Source organism: Polyergus mexicanus, unplaced genomic scaffold, assembly GCF_030449975.1.
Source record: "Polyergus mexicanus isolate NDT 795.1 unplaced genomic scaffold, iyPolMexi1.0 SCAF_10, whole genome shotgun sequence".
NCBI classification, from domain to species: domain Eukaryota; kingdom Metazoa; phylum Arthropoda; class Insecta; order Hymenoptera; family Formicidae; genus Polyergus; species Polyergus mexicanus.
In genome coordinates, this window is record NW_027223330.1 from 517,728 (window position 1) to 532,671 (window position 14,944).

General features: G+C 36.2%; 3 protein-coding genes across 7 annotated transcripts in view; 2 read left to right on the forward strand and 1 right to left on the reverse strand.

Annotated features, from left to right (window-relative positions):
- LOC138936761 (M-phase inducer phosphatase) overlaps positions 1-7,628 on the forward strand; it is a 53,745-nt gene extending 46,117 nt beyond the window's left edge. For 3 of the 4 annotated variants that reach the window (XM_070302379.1, XM_070302377.1, XM_070302381.1), the window contains 2 exons: positions 3,777-3,960; positions 4,950-7,628. In XM_070302379.1, coding sequence (XP_070158480.1) covers positions 3,777-3,960; positions 4,950-6,431 — 1,666 coding nt within the window. In that variant the 3' untranslated portion in view covers positions 6,432-7,628. Of the gene's footprint in view, positions 1-2,495; positions 2,705-3,776; positions 3,961-4,949 lie in introns of those variants that run through there. The other variant, XM_070302380.1, reaches the window with a different exon arrangement.
- Positions 7,629-7,930: 302 nt separating this feature from the next.
- On the forward strand, positions 7,931-9,319 carry LOC138936891 (uncharacterized). The gene is made up of 4 exons (XM_070302674.1): positions 7,931-7,968; positions 8,081-8,383; positions 8,542-8,756; positions 8,877-9,319. Exons 1-4 carry the CDS (start codon positions 7,931-7,933, stop codon positions 9,317-9,319), a joined length of 999 nt encoding a protein of 332 aa, XP_070158775.1.
- A 1,863-nt stretch (positions 9,320-11,182) lies between these two features.
- Sou (required for meiotic nuclear division 5 protein souji) lies at positions 11,183-14,877 on the reverse strand. Of its 2 annotated transcripts, none has more exons than XM_070302614.1 (7): positions 14,470-14,877; positions 13,578-13,861; positions 13,214-13,348; positions 12,807-13,105; positions 12,624-12,726; positions 11,996-12,150; positions 11,183-11,919 (listed from the first exon to the last, which is right to left on the reverse strand). In XM_070302614.1, the coding sequence occupies exons 1-7, from the start codon at positions 14,642-14,644 to the stop codon at positions 11,838-11,840; spliced, it is 1,233 nt and encodes a 410-aa protein (XP_070158715.1). In that variant the 5' UTR covers positions 14,645-14,877; the 3' UTR covers positions 11,183-11,837. The 2 variants fall into 2 exon arrangements, with proteins under 2 accessions (XP_070158715.1, XP_070158716.1); XM_070302615.1 differs by having other exon boundaries at positions 11,185-11,901; positions 14,470-14,873.
- Between the last annotated feature and the right edge of the window lie 67 nt (positions 14,878-14,944).

Below are 14,944 nucleotides of genomic sequence, written 5' to 3' on the forward strand. Positions count from 1 at the left end.
CTAGTGAACTACTCGTGAAACTTGCCATTCTCGTAAATGCTTGACTCGAGTTGACATCCGGTTTACGACTCGATTACGTAACACAATACCTTCGCATTAAATAATTGTAAATACTCCAGATGGACTCTCTCTCTCTCTCTCTCTCTCTCTCTCTCTAGAGTAGACAATGAACATTCGAGGAAATTGCGGTACGCGCTCGTTAGCTCCGACAACTTTTTCCATTGCAATCAATAACTTTGATAAAGCGGTAAACACTTTATTAAGTGCACAACTTTGCTTCCGCCGTTTTCCTATAGATGGCTTTAGCGGTAAGTAGTGGTCGAAATAAATAGATCATAGACGTGATGCGATAAACTTGGGCATCTGTCAACATAACCCCATAGAAACATTAGTCGATTTGTGTCCGCGTCATAAAGTTATTCTTTATTGAAAATGTCAGTTTACGAACCAAATTCTCGTCATTTGCGGGAGGTTTTAATTTTCTGCTTCAATATGAAGAAATCTGCGGCCGAGGCTCATCGAATGCTCTCAAATACTTATGGTGAAGCTGCTATTAGCGAAAGAACGTGTCGCGAGTGGTTTCAACGCTTCAAGAACGGTGATTTTCACGTCGAAGCGCGGCATAGCGGTGGAAGAGAGAAGGTTTTCGAAGATGCGGAATTGGAGGCATTACTTAATGAAGACTCGAGTCAAAGTCAAAAAGAATTGGCACGATCATTGGGAGTGGACAATACTTTGAATCATAAATGTATAATCAGTTTTTTACAATAAAGCCTCGAATTTCGGAAAAAAAAACCGGCGGAAGCAAAGTTGTACACCTAATACATTACATTGAGAAAATTACACGTGTAATATACATATGAGAATTTTTCAATTGTACACTCATCAGTTATTTTATTCGTCGTTTGTGGCGATTAAGGAATTTTCCATTCTTACAAATCTGCGACGAATAATAACAAACGACTACAATTCGAATAGAAATTATCCTCCCCTCTTTCCTTTTTGATGTTTCGTTGATCCGTGACATATATACCCATTTTCCACCGTAAAAAAAAAATCTCAATCTCGCCGTGTAATCGCATATGAAAAATGATGCGAACATGCGCGCCCGCGAGGCGGCATCTGCGGTCCTAGCGATACACGATATACCTGCCATGTGAAAATCCCCCAAGAAAGCGAGGGTGGCGGATTGACGATCAGGTGAAGCATTGTCATTCGAAAGAATGGGGAAAAAAAAAGAAGAAGAAGAAGAAGAAGGAACCAAGTATTTTTCAACCTTTCCTACCTGCTGCCTCCTCCTCTCTAAGTTCTGACCGCAACGAAAAAAGCGCGCGCGTGGAACAGAAACGGGAAGCATGTAAGCATGGAAAAGCGTCTCTTTAGCAATGTGTGAGATAAGTTCGGAATAGGAGCCTCTAGCGAATTTGAAGGGAAGATGGATCTAAAAGTTAGGACACCTAGGGGTTGTTGTGCCGGGTCTCGGAATTTTATTACTTTCGAAAACCTTTCCTGACGGTCAAGCAGTTTAAAATGCTTTTGCTTTTAAGATATCTTTGCTTTAATCGCTTTTTTTTTCTTTTTGCGATTTAAACTCCCGAATGACACGTGTTATTTTGATTTACGCAGATTGCTGGAATATTTTCTTATATTTTCTTTCAAGAATAACTCTCTTAAATTTTTTTTTTGTTCTATGCACGTAAACGTGAAAGGATGCTTTAGTCGCGCATAGAAAGGCCCATTTATCCAGGTATCATTTTCCTTGTTCGTTCGAAGAATTGCTTCAGCCTCGGCGAAAATGTCTTGCGACCATATGACTTTATTTATTTTATTAAGAAAAGTAAAAATTTATCATGAACATTTCTTTGTAATACATACTTTTGTTACCTTTATCAATCTTTTTCAACTGTACGTCATAGAAATAATACTCTACAAATATTTTTCGAACAAGCTTCAAATATTTTCTGTATTAAATGGCGTATAAAATTCTAGATGGAAGATCCTTTCAAATTTTATCGCTAATTATGGATAATTTAAGGCGAGCTTAACTTTACGCCATATATTGTCTAAATAATTCATGTTTTGATCTTGAAACTCAAAAGTCGGTCTTGCTTGAAAATTCTCAGCAGTAATGTGCGATGTCAATAAACTCGATATCGGAACGTGTCGGCGCGCCACCTTTCGCACGAGAAAATAAGACCTATACGAGGACGATCGGGAAATGAGGGCGAGCGATGAACGAGCGATCAGATCCAACGTACACACGTGGATGACATGCACATATGTGCACTTGCGCGTAAAAATTCATACGTACGAGAGCGTGCAAAGGCCCCCCATAGCGGTCGATCGCCCTAAGTTACCGCGCTCGCCCTTCTCTCGCCCTTAAGTTCCTTTTTTCACGGCCTGTCATTGGTTATTTCCCCACTATCGTCCCGTATCCGCCGTATATAATACGTGTTTTGGCGCGCAGGACTCCAGTCCGAATCCCGCATTCGGATGATGTAGCGGTCTAGGATCTCTGCCGGTCGGTTCGTACGTCATAAGGAAGCTCGTCTCTGGCCGAAAAAAATACAAGTCGATAATCGTCAAAGTCCGTCTTTGGACATCGCGTCATGGACATCCTGCGTACGGTTAAACATCCTGCGACGGGTGCGTTGATTGGGAGCACTGGCAATGACGATATACATAATATGGGCGCTTTGGAAAGGTATGCGGATATACGATGGACCGGCACGTTTCCCATGGTGTAGTGTTCTCTCGATATAATGTGAGAGTATAGCGCATATTTCCGTCTCGAGTCCCAATGGCCTGTGATTATTTAGCCATAGATCTGATTTAAAATGAGATTCGTACGAGTTTTACATTCGCATCCTACACGCCGGAAAGTGTCTGTTAGAAATCTGTGCCGCCAGTGAATCAACGTCGATAAATAAACGATTAAACGATAAAGGCGAAAGTACTCGGTGCTAAATTAGCGATATTGATATCGTTGCATCCGCAATATATATATATATATATATATATATAATGAGTTTGCCATATAAAATCAATATTAAACCGTATTTATGGAGATGTGTTAAATAAGGAGTGAATTCAAGTGTCTATTCGCAATCGTTGTTGATCAACGGGATGAATTATAATTATATTATGGACTGCTTGTATTAAAATATACTTAGAGATCGCTGATGGTTTAATCGGTATCGTATTTAATTGAGACGTACTTATAATTGTTGAATATGTCACATGTTCAGCTTACCTGGTTCAGATCGTGTAGCAAGTTTTCGCGCCGAACACGTGCTCGTGGCGCCTTTTGACGCGCAGACCATGTGCTTTTCACGTGCTGGAAAAAAAATATGGAAGTGTAATAATGATATGAGAGTGGATGTTTTTTTAATGATTTTTTAATGAGTCGAAGAAAATATCACAAACTCGTTATCGCAATTCGAATAAGATCGATTAGAAATTTTTCGAAAAAGGAAAGAAATGTATTTTCCTTCATCCCCAAATTTCGTAGACTACATTTTTAATCCAAGAGCAGTGTCTTTTATTTATGACTCGTGCGGTGTATTCGTCGATTAAAAAAAAAAAGAAAAATTATAGGTCCTTGTCCGCGATAAAGTATGCGATGAGAGAGTTATTGTTTGATTACGAGTAAAACTTTTCTCCCGCTTATAATCTCTTTTCGACAAAGTAACGCTCTCGAGATTATAATGAAACGACTTTTATGGTTTCGCTTGCACATGATTCTAATTAAAATGACATTGTTCGTTTACTTGCAGATTTATAGATGTTCTAACGAAAACAACATGTCGCCCCGATATGACAAACACCGCGGACATATTGGGTTTTTGCAAAAACCAACTAAGCCCGCATGGACAGCGTAAACGCGAGTACGGATGTGAAAAAGAGAATAAAGAGAATTACGACGCCACCAACAGCATGTACAACCCTACTCCGCAAAAGGTAACGGAATTTTTGCACGATAATATATGTGTTAGTATTTATTTCATCAAGCGTTGAGTTAAAAAAAAAAAAAAAGGTAAACTTTTTTAAAAATCTAATAATCGTTCGCGGGGTAATCTCAGAAACTACTGAATCGATTCGAAAAAAATCTTTATTAAATTACGATATTACACGGCCGATAAATTCTATAACGATATCTAGATTTGAAATTATAGCTTTACTATATATAATGGAAATGGAGAGAGAGAGAGAGAGAGAGAGAGAGAGAGCACGAGATCGAGCGAGATTTCCACGCGCATTCTATACATATTCAATTCAATTCCGGATATTGTACGCACATTTCGTGATAAATAGTCTCTTCCACGATACAGTCGAGCAACAAATCCGACTCGCGTGCCGAAAACGCATTTGCAGCTGCCTTTTATCACAGAGTGAGATACATTGATTTTTAACGTTGACGATTTACATGGGCCGATCGCAGATAGCCGGTAGCGGGATCCGCGGCGTGTTTTGCTACAATAAAATTATCTCCCCTCGTATTCCTCCGCTTTATTGGTCTTTGATTTGTTCATAATACATACAACACCTTGCGCATCCGGCTATGACCGCTGGTGACCCGATTGACTACCTGCTGAGCGACGCGATCTCTCAACCTCTCTTTCTCTCTCTCTCTCTCTTCTGCTTTTCCTGTGATCAACGTCTATAACTTGTGCTATGCTTCCGTTTCTCCTTTCGACCTTCGTCCGGTGATCGATAAAGATCACCGGAAACATCGATTTTTCTATGAAAAACGTGGACTTATTAGTTCGCTTTTAATTCAGTTATACACATGTGTGTATAATTAAATATTTAGGTTTCTCGAAGATTTTTTTCGATATCTGCGAATGTTTCGTCTCTTTTAAAATTTTAACGAATTGTAACGATTTTATCAAAAAATTTGTTTAAATTGCGGTAATTTTATTATTTAACGTCATAATTTTTTTGTTTAGACATGTAGAAAAGTAGTACGTCCTTTGGAGAACCGCAAACTCTACAGCCACAGTAGCCATAGCGCGGGCTCTATCAGCGACAAAGAGGAGAAGCGATACGGATTTCACACCGGCACCCCGGCACCCCGACGTATGCTGTATAGTCCTCTGCAATCACCAGTGCTTCCCAATATCCGGACTTCTCTGCTGCGTGAGTTAAAAACAACGAAACCGAATTTTCTACGTAGCCTGTCGTCGGGGTACGAGAGCATGGACGACGGGCTCGTGAATGAACTCGTCGATATGGAGGCGATGGACGATGAGACACAATTACCAAGCGATCTCTCGAAACTATTGTCCGGCGACATAGTCGCGCCTGAGACATCAATGGACTGCGACGTCTCGACGACTCCCGAATGGTCCCGGAACAATCCATCCTCTAAAAAACCATCGGCCAGAGAATGGTCGATACAGAGAGGAACACACAAACATTTAGAGATCAATGCGATATCGTCACCGTTATCGAAGTCACCGTCGCTGTCAAAGATTCGCACCTGTCTATTTCGTTCACCAACGGCGACTTGCTCAAGGAGGCTAATGCGGACGTTCAGCTACGACGAGAATTCCTCGACACATTTCTGCGTCGAAACTTCGGAGATTTCGCCGCATTCAATCAGGTCATCTTACAAACGACCACCGGATGAAATATCGGAAGACGAGAAGTCGATATTGAAAAAGTCACGCAGGTCCAACAGTTTCCATGTACATACGACGCCGAGATCGGCGTTCACGAGTCCCACGATACGTCCGAAACTTGGTCTGCAGAGAAGCCTGTCCGAGACCGAGACGCATACGAACATCAAGTGGGCGGTTCATCGTAGCGTTACCGACACCGATCTGATCGGTGACTTCAGCAAACCGTGTATATTGCCGGTTACGATGGGTCATCATCCGGATCTAAAAACCATAACATCCGATACGTTGGCGGCGCTTTTGCGCGGCGAGTTCGCCGATCGTATCGGTTCCTATAAGATTATCGATTGCCGATATCCATACGAGTATGAAGGCGGTCACATCGCTGGAGCGCTGAATCTTTACGACAAGGGGCTCATGGCGCAATTCTTGTTCGATCCAGTAACGTCCGCTGATCCCAAGATCCAGACCGACGTTGAGAAGCGCGATATCCTTATATTCCACTGCGAATTCTCCTGGGAACGTGGACCGAATCTCTCGAGGCTTTTACGCAGAATGGATCGCGAGTTTAACGAGGAACGCTATCCGGCATTATTCTATCCGGAAATCTATCTACTGCAAGGGGGTTACGAGAAGTTTTATGGCGAACAGAAGGAGTTCTGCTTGCCGCAGGATTACAAACCGATGAGACATCCTAATCATGATAGGGAGTTCAGATTCTTTCGCAACAAGAGCAAGAGTTGGCAAGGAGACAAACCCAAGGGGGCCAATCAGACAGTGCGAACGCATCTCAAGCGTTTAGGCTTTTAGACGGACATTTCTTTATCTAATCTAAAGTTTAAGCTAATCTAAAGTTCATTGTCTATTTTTTGTTATATACACAAAAAAAAAATATCAAATCGAATCTCACGTTAGACGTTGAACGTTTATAGACGGTCGGGATGTGTAAAATGCGAACGCCATGCGCGTCGACGAAGTGCAAAAACAGCGTAAAGAGACTGCTCATCCTTTTGTTATCTTACCTTCGGTCGCTCTTTGCGCTATCAATGATTGTCTTATGGAGCTCTCCGCGAGTACATAATGTACATAATGTACATAGTGTAAATGACATTTGAGCATAGATTCTAATTGATCTTAATACGAAAATAGTAATTTGGTATTGGTATATTGACACTAAGATCGATTTGAATTTATATATCTATATCGTATCTCTTTGATGCTGATATTATTTTGTCGCGGCCTGATAGCATATCGCATCGAGGATTTTTGTACATAAAAATTACAAATTTTAGTCGGATCAATATAATTCAGGCCGTTCTGTAATTAAGTATGATGGATAATCAAACATTGCAATATATCTCTGCGTGTCGACCGGAGAATTAGCAGGGTAATTAAATGGACGTAATGTCGTAAATATGTTATAATTTTTTTTTTTTTTTTTTTTTCAAATGTTTATAGTAATTTCGGGTGGTCTTATTGTATATATATATGTATATGACATACACTGCGAGACGTCAACGAGGCTTAATTATGTCGATCTTTGTCTCTTAGTATTGCTTTGCCAATTTCCTTAAAGCAAGCTCTTACGATCGACGCTGTGAATAGCATAAAGCGTTGCCAATTCATCGTTGCAATTCACAATTATAAAATATCTTATTAATATGCAGGGAATAATCTTTAAATACTTGCGCATCAGATCAATATAAATCAATCGATTTTTCTTTCAAGAATAATTTTTTTTTTTTTTTTACGAGGAAGAACGAAGGAGCTAGTCTCAGTGTGCTTCGACAAGAGGATTCTTGATTTTTCGGGAGACAGGAAATCTGATTCTCTCTTTATAAAAGAGAAAGAACTGTCCGTTGCACAGGTATTTAAGGATTAATCTGCGACATCATTAGCCATTTCAAGTTCTATCGAGTAGAAGTGATTATAAATATTACTAAATGTGCAAATTTTTTGTTGTTACATATTGTAAAAATTATTTTTACGTTACTACATTCATGAATATATAACGCCATGCAATATAAGTACGATAAGTGTATTTCCCCAATTTTTTCCAATAGCTTCTCAATACTTCTCTTTCATCCGTCTCGCTTAAGTATCGTCGTCGTACATTCTTTCATCAAACGCATAGTGCATCTTTCTTATATATGCTTTCACTTTGAATATTTCATGATTACATTATGCATTAGAAAATCCATTCCAATGCGTATATTTGAAAAAGTTTATCTGTAATTATATAAAAATTTTACGACGAACAATTTCTTATTTACAATATTGCAGTAATATATATCTATTGTATATTAGAGATGAGAAAAGGATCGATGCCACCGCGATCGCGATTTGTGTATGTAAATACAATCTTTATTTCTCGAAAACAAAACGGAAGCGTATGTAATTTATCTCGAAGATCGGTCTCTTAAGATTCGTAATAAACGTAAAATTTTTCGATTTTCAAGATATCCCTTGTCAAATATTCAAGAAAACGTGATGGACGACAAGTGCGTTGTCTCTGTCGAGACAACGCCTGTCGACCTGCCTCAAGATTCGAAGTCGCGAAACTGCGAAATCTCCAAATATTACTCAGAGAAATGTGCGCAAAACGAAGAAAGTACTCAGATCGAAAATGTAGTCGCGATTTACACCGAGATATCGGATGATGACGACGCATCTGAACGAACGTCGTCGCTCGACGTCGAAAATCAACTTTCCCTCGCGACAGATATAACAGAATCATCCATTGACTGTGGAAAAAAATTCGCGTATTGCACTTCTATAAATTATATTCTCGAAATAATATTTAAAATATACCTGAAAAGAGTGATTTCCCGAAACAAAAATATTTTCGAAATAAATCTTTGGACAAATTTAAAATTCTTTTTTAGCCAGAATTACGAAAATAATTTTGCCGATTTGACAGATCTGTCCTTCACGAACGTACTCGGAAGCTCTGCTCAGAGATGACGAGTCTTCGGGAAAAACTTGACAAAGAAGTGGCTCTCTGGAGAAAAGAGAGAGAAGAATTTCAGTTCTTACGCGAGAGAAGCGATGCCATCGCATTCGAAGAGGCAACTGCAGCCGCACGAGCTGCAGCCGCAGCATATGCCGTCGAATCACCGCTCTCGAGTGATTTAAATAATGATTACTAAATATTGAATTTTTCTATATGTATATTTCTATATAAAGTATATATATATATTTTATATATATATATTTTTTTCCTATATTTATTCTAACTTTTGACTGAACTTGTAGGTAATATTGTGGACATCACGTCGGAGCAGAGTGTCAGAGAACTCACAATACTCGAATACGAGAAAAATCTCGCCAAGTATCAAAACTCGTATTCCTTGGAGCAAGCCGAGCAACGTTACAATTCGTACAAACGCGCGCTCGTCGATGCGTATAAGCAGCGATTGTTAGAAGTCGAACGTCTTTGCGATAAAGAATTGGAGAACATACGCCAAAATGCGAACTGCTTGCAGCCGTTTAAGGAGATCGCGTTGCAATGGTCCATCGGCAAGAACGATCGCGGCGATTCGCAGCGTCTTTGTAACGATCAATCCGACACGGAACGATCTAAGATTGTCGAAGAAATTTTCAGCAATGATCGACGCGTATACGGGAAAATCGACAATGAAGTCAATATGGTTCCAGAAATTTTGTCTGCTCGATTTCATGAAGAAGAAACGATATAATATTTTTGATTAAACGCATTGATTGTCCTTACATCTTCGAATTAATTGTTCCTTTTTTATAAACGGCTTTATTGTTTATTCTTCATATGAGAGAATTTACAGTTATTCGAGTGTTCTTTTCTTTTGCTGGCTGGATAAGTTATGGTGTATGGTCACCAGATATCATATTTGATCGAGGCAATTTAATTCACGCTGTTGGGGGGGGGGGGAGCAATTAAATCCAATTTAACTCCATTTTTCGTGAATTTGTATATTCGACGAGAAATGTACGTTATATATTATATATACATAACTAGCAAATCATGCGTAATTTTAATTTTTTTAAATTTTATATTCACTTTGTTGCGAATAACGCGTGAAAAATATATATATTTCATGAATTTTCTTTTATTTATAATGATATAATATTTAAATTGTGCATCGCATAACACATAACGAATAAAAAAATGGCCTTTTGAAGATCTCTGATTAAAAGATTTTGTATTTTTTGCAAGTTTACAGGATCAAAACAGTTTCAGAGGACTGTTCTTCTTTCTCTATCTTAGTTTTATCGTCTCGTAATCTGTAAAAATATTTAAATTATATAATATACATGTAAAAACTTATTAATACCGGGAAATTAGTATACTTTTGGTATTTATTAGTACTTACTTAGTTAGTATAATACTTACAGCCATTTATTTCGGACGATGAACAAACATTTTGTTTAGCACGAAGACGTATATCTTCTACGTAAGATTTAGCCTTATTCAATAAAATTTTGCTCGATTCAATATGCTTCGCTACAGCAGCTAATTGTATCTAAATCAATATTAAGCAGTTTCGAACAATTTGATAATATAATTAATTAGCTTCGAAGTGAACACATAAAATATGAACGAAACGATTTTAAAAGTGACTCTTACAAGAAAATAAGCTCAAAGTCGCTTACGTCGATTTCCGTAGTCCCCGTCTCCATCGATGACTGATCGCCGTCAGAAAATTCATTGGAGATATTTGCTAAAAATGAAAACGGCTGTCGTGGATCTTCTGTAATTCTATGTAAAGAAGTATATAGTTCTTCAGAAGACATTTCGTCAATATTGTATAAAGAAGTAGTCATTCTTTTTAAATCGTATTCCATAATATCTTCTTGAGCTGTAGTTTCTTGAATTAATTTATTCGTGATATCTTGCTTATTTGTACTTTCACTGATAAATAATTTATCGACCATACGTGGCAGTGTTTCAACAGGATTGATTTTTTCATCACGAATAAGCTTATCTTTTCCATCAATCGTTTGGCGATTTGCCGATTGTAGGGGCGGAAAGAACGTCGAGCTAGATCTCGCTTATATATAAGCAGAATTTATTTAATAATTTTTATACATTTTCGTTGTATATTTCATATTTTGCTACTCTATTGCATTGAAATTGAATCAACACGTGATCAGCTTACCTTTAGAATTTTTCATTATCAGAGATTCCTATAATGAAATTATACTTTGTTTTATGCTTATGTAAAATTCCTTGAAAACCAGAAAACATGAAAAACTAGAAGCAGAAAATGTCTTCTCTTCGATATAAATTAATCTAAATTAAGTAAACAAATTCTATCAACTTTCTGAACGAATTACATACGATTACCACTGCAATATGCGATTTCCTATGTTTGTTTGATCGATCTTATCGTATGCCGAATATAGCATTTAACGGCGGTACCAGAGAGTTAATTCAAAATATTCTTTCAAATCTCAATCTTAGCAGTATTAAATTTTATTTTTATTCTTTATTATAACATATATTCTTCTCTTTATACAAATTATCTGTCAAAATTACCAAGTATTAGGATGTGTCAAAAATGAATGTAAGAACATATTTACAAAATGATCTTCATTTAACTTCATTTAAACCAAGCCAGTATACATACAATTGAAATGAGAAATGGTAAGTTTATGGAGACCTAATAACAAACTTGTTAGGCATCTTAGACACATACATGGCTTTTAAGTTATCACTCGCATATAAAGCTAAAGTCATTTATATAAACTTAGAATAGTACATACATGTATATAATATATATATATATAGTCTACCAACAATATATAATTGCATAATTATACAATTACTTCACAAATATTAAAACTATCACAGTTCCTCCGTTTTTCTTTTTTTTCAATATTTGAGAACTAATTTTTTTTAAAGATTGCAAGGACTGATGCAATTAACAAACTTACACTTGCATTTTATGGAACAAGTAGAATTAATCTTGGTATCAATAACAAAAATAAAATTTGGAGCAATGAAATTCTTTGATGATCGATCATTTAGAATATGTGATTTTACAATTCTTTAGTTATTGCATGTATACTCTGTTACAGATTCTTTTGCATTTGATATAATCCATTACAAAGAAACTGCAAAACTAACTTTCTTATATGTGTATATATAATTCCTATACACACACACACACACACACACACACACACATACACATATATATATTTATACATTACTATATATAATATATATCACAAAATTCAAAAGTAAATAAGTCTCGCATCTTCGGGATTTTGTTCCGCCGGGCAGTATGGGCATTTCAACCTAGAAATAAATTGATTTCTTTTAAAAAGTGACTTTAAATCAGCACTTAAAACACGCTGATGTACTCTAGCCTTGCCGCATATGAAAGACTTACTTATTTGTATTAGCGAGTTTGTTTAACGCGTCTCGAGAGATAACGTGGCCACAAACCAGTTTCATCGGAGGATTATTCTCTGTACTCTGTTGCCTAAGAATGGGACAGGCAAAGACTGAATGATAACGGCTTTGCTTTCCCAAGTCTATTTCAATCTGTGAACATGGAAAGATCGTACAATATTTTCAAATATTTTAATCTTTATTTGAATATATAAATAGAATATCTCGCAACCAGTGCAATCTTAAATTTAATAATGGATTCTCTGATAAATTTTGAATCAATTTTTCTTTAATATAAATCTTTTGCAGCTTTAATGATTACTTAACCCTTCCGCTATCAACATAGCACATTATATATATATATATATATAATAGTAAAATAAAACTGATAGTAATAGAGGTATTATTTTATGTTATATCCTATGACTTACTTCAATTAAAATCGTATGTATCATTATTTCAAATCAAAATTAAGAATAAAAAGTTACTTGTAATCATTAGACTACTATCGCACAATTATACTAGACTAGAATAAACTCCAAATGAATCAGAGGATTTACTATTAAAATTATGATTACAAATTGCAAAATACAATATGTCACATATTGCATAATATTATAACTTACAGGCAATTCATCTTTACCACTCCAAATGCCAGTTACTTGTCTCTGTTGCATAACTTGTTTGATGTTTAATAGTGCAGGTAATGCGGTGGATCCTGCGTTGATACTGCAATAATTGAATAGATTGCAATGTTTTAGATAGCTCTATAATTTATTCTTAGTTATAAGCAAATAATGTATATATACCAGACAGAGAGCGGGCTCTCAACGCTTAAGCCTAATAACGTGCATGCTTCTTTAGTGAAAACATCGTGTATTTCGAGCCACAAGGTCGGATCTAATAAGTGACTGTAGGGAGACGATTGAATTCCATGCGGCAAATAAAGTAATGTTCCCATTAAGGATTGTACTTCTTTCTCATAACGTCCGACAAATTGCGTGAGATTTTGACGGGCGTAAAGTATCGCCTCTCTCTGCTTGCTAGGGCCTTGTTGAACTAATCTTATGAATTGTAGTCTGTGCAGTTTAAACTCGAGAGAAGAATTCTAAAACAAAATGTACAGGTTTTAAGATATTGTTCATATATTACCCATACGCAAATAATATAAAATAAATATGTAATAAATTTTATATATTTACAATTCGAGAAATACCTGTTCTAAAAGTGCTTCCCTATGTTTTTTAGCCCAATCTAATGCAGGTTCCAGATTTTTCTGTTTTAAGCAATCTAATATATAATTTAACTCTGTAAATGCTTCCTTTCTGCCTTCGGTTTTAATGCCTGCTTCCTGAAGATATCATCAATTATAGTCTTGTATGCAATTGTATGATAAGAATATATAAATATCAAAAGTTTGAAAATAATGGAAGGGCAGGATTAAAAAGATAAAATCATTATTATTCTAAACACGTAATAAGATACTGTACATACTAATTTTTACTATATACATATACATATTTTTTTGCATTAAGTAGAATGGATTAAACACACATATAAATTTGGGCAAACAAACTTACTGTTGCCAATTCATCGGCAATGTTTAACATCCCTTCACGGTAAAAGTGTTGATAGATTACTTGATTTAGAAGATGAGACTTCTCAGGTCCAGAAAACACATCCTCTCTGCTTGTACTTGCGAAATCGGCAATGAAATTTCTATCTATTGCCTTGCCTACTTTTGATACTGTACTATGCAAATCACGATGATCTGTTGCCAATCTTTGTACAGTGTCGCGTACTTTTGTCATTGCTTGCTTTAACATTTGCACTTGGCCAGCTGTCAGTTCTTGATTAGATGGTGCTAATGAAAAAAAAGTCAAGCTATTATTTTATAATGAAATTGAAGGGATGCTTTGTTTTATATACATATATATATATATATATATATATATATATATATATATATATATACATACATTTATATGTAAATAACAAAAATTTATATATAGTTTTGATAATCATTGATATATTAATGTAACGTATACTATATTTTATATATATATATAAATTTTTCGTTATATAAAATATAAAAATCATACATTTTATATACAAAATAAATAAATTTTTCTATTTTATATTTGAATCTGATTAGATTGCCTTATGAGATTATATGAAACTAGTTTATATAAAGACATTCTATCAGTAATACATAGTAAATAAAGTATGCAATCTCCATCACAGAGTTGTGTTTAGGAAGGTTAGCAAACTTCAAAATAAACCAAAGACACACACATTAATAAATAACGACCCATCTATCGAAAAATCAATTTAATCCATCGAGGAATAAAGGATACAAGCTTCCCGAGAGATTCGATCGTTAAATTCTCTTTGAAAATTAAGTTTATAGAGGCAAGTATCTGTGGGAAGGAAGAATATATTATAGCGAATCTCTCAATCTCACACATTTACCTTCTTCTAGATCTTTTTTCAGGGATTGAATGTGATTGATCAGATCGCGTAACACCGCTTCAGCATGTTCATTTATTGCACCGAACTTCGATAGAACTTTATCCACTTCACGCTCGACAGCATTGCACGCCTCCATTATTATTGTGTTGCTCGTCGTCGCAATTGACATTTGCATAGAGCAACGAGAAGACCGATGTCACGATAGCTAATATTTCACACCATGTGACGCAAAACAGGTTTGTCCGACGTACCGATTGGCTGCACATCCCATACAAAGCCATTTCGTCGCGCGCATGTAATATAGCCTTACCTTATTAACAGCCTGTATAGGATGTTTTCAAAATTGACGTACCAGGCATATAAATATGAAACCGGAATTTGCCCATAGATGGCCCTAGCTGTCAATGTAGTTACCGTCAAATCGCGTCATTGGCGCCATTTTCTTGTTTTTGAAATATTTTTTATCATTTTTATA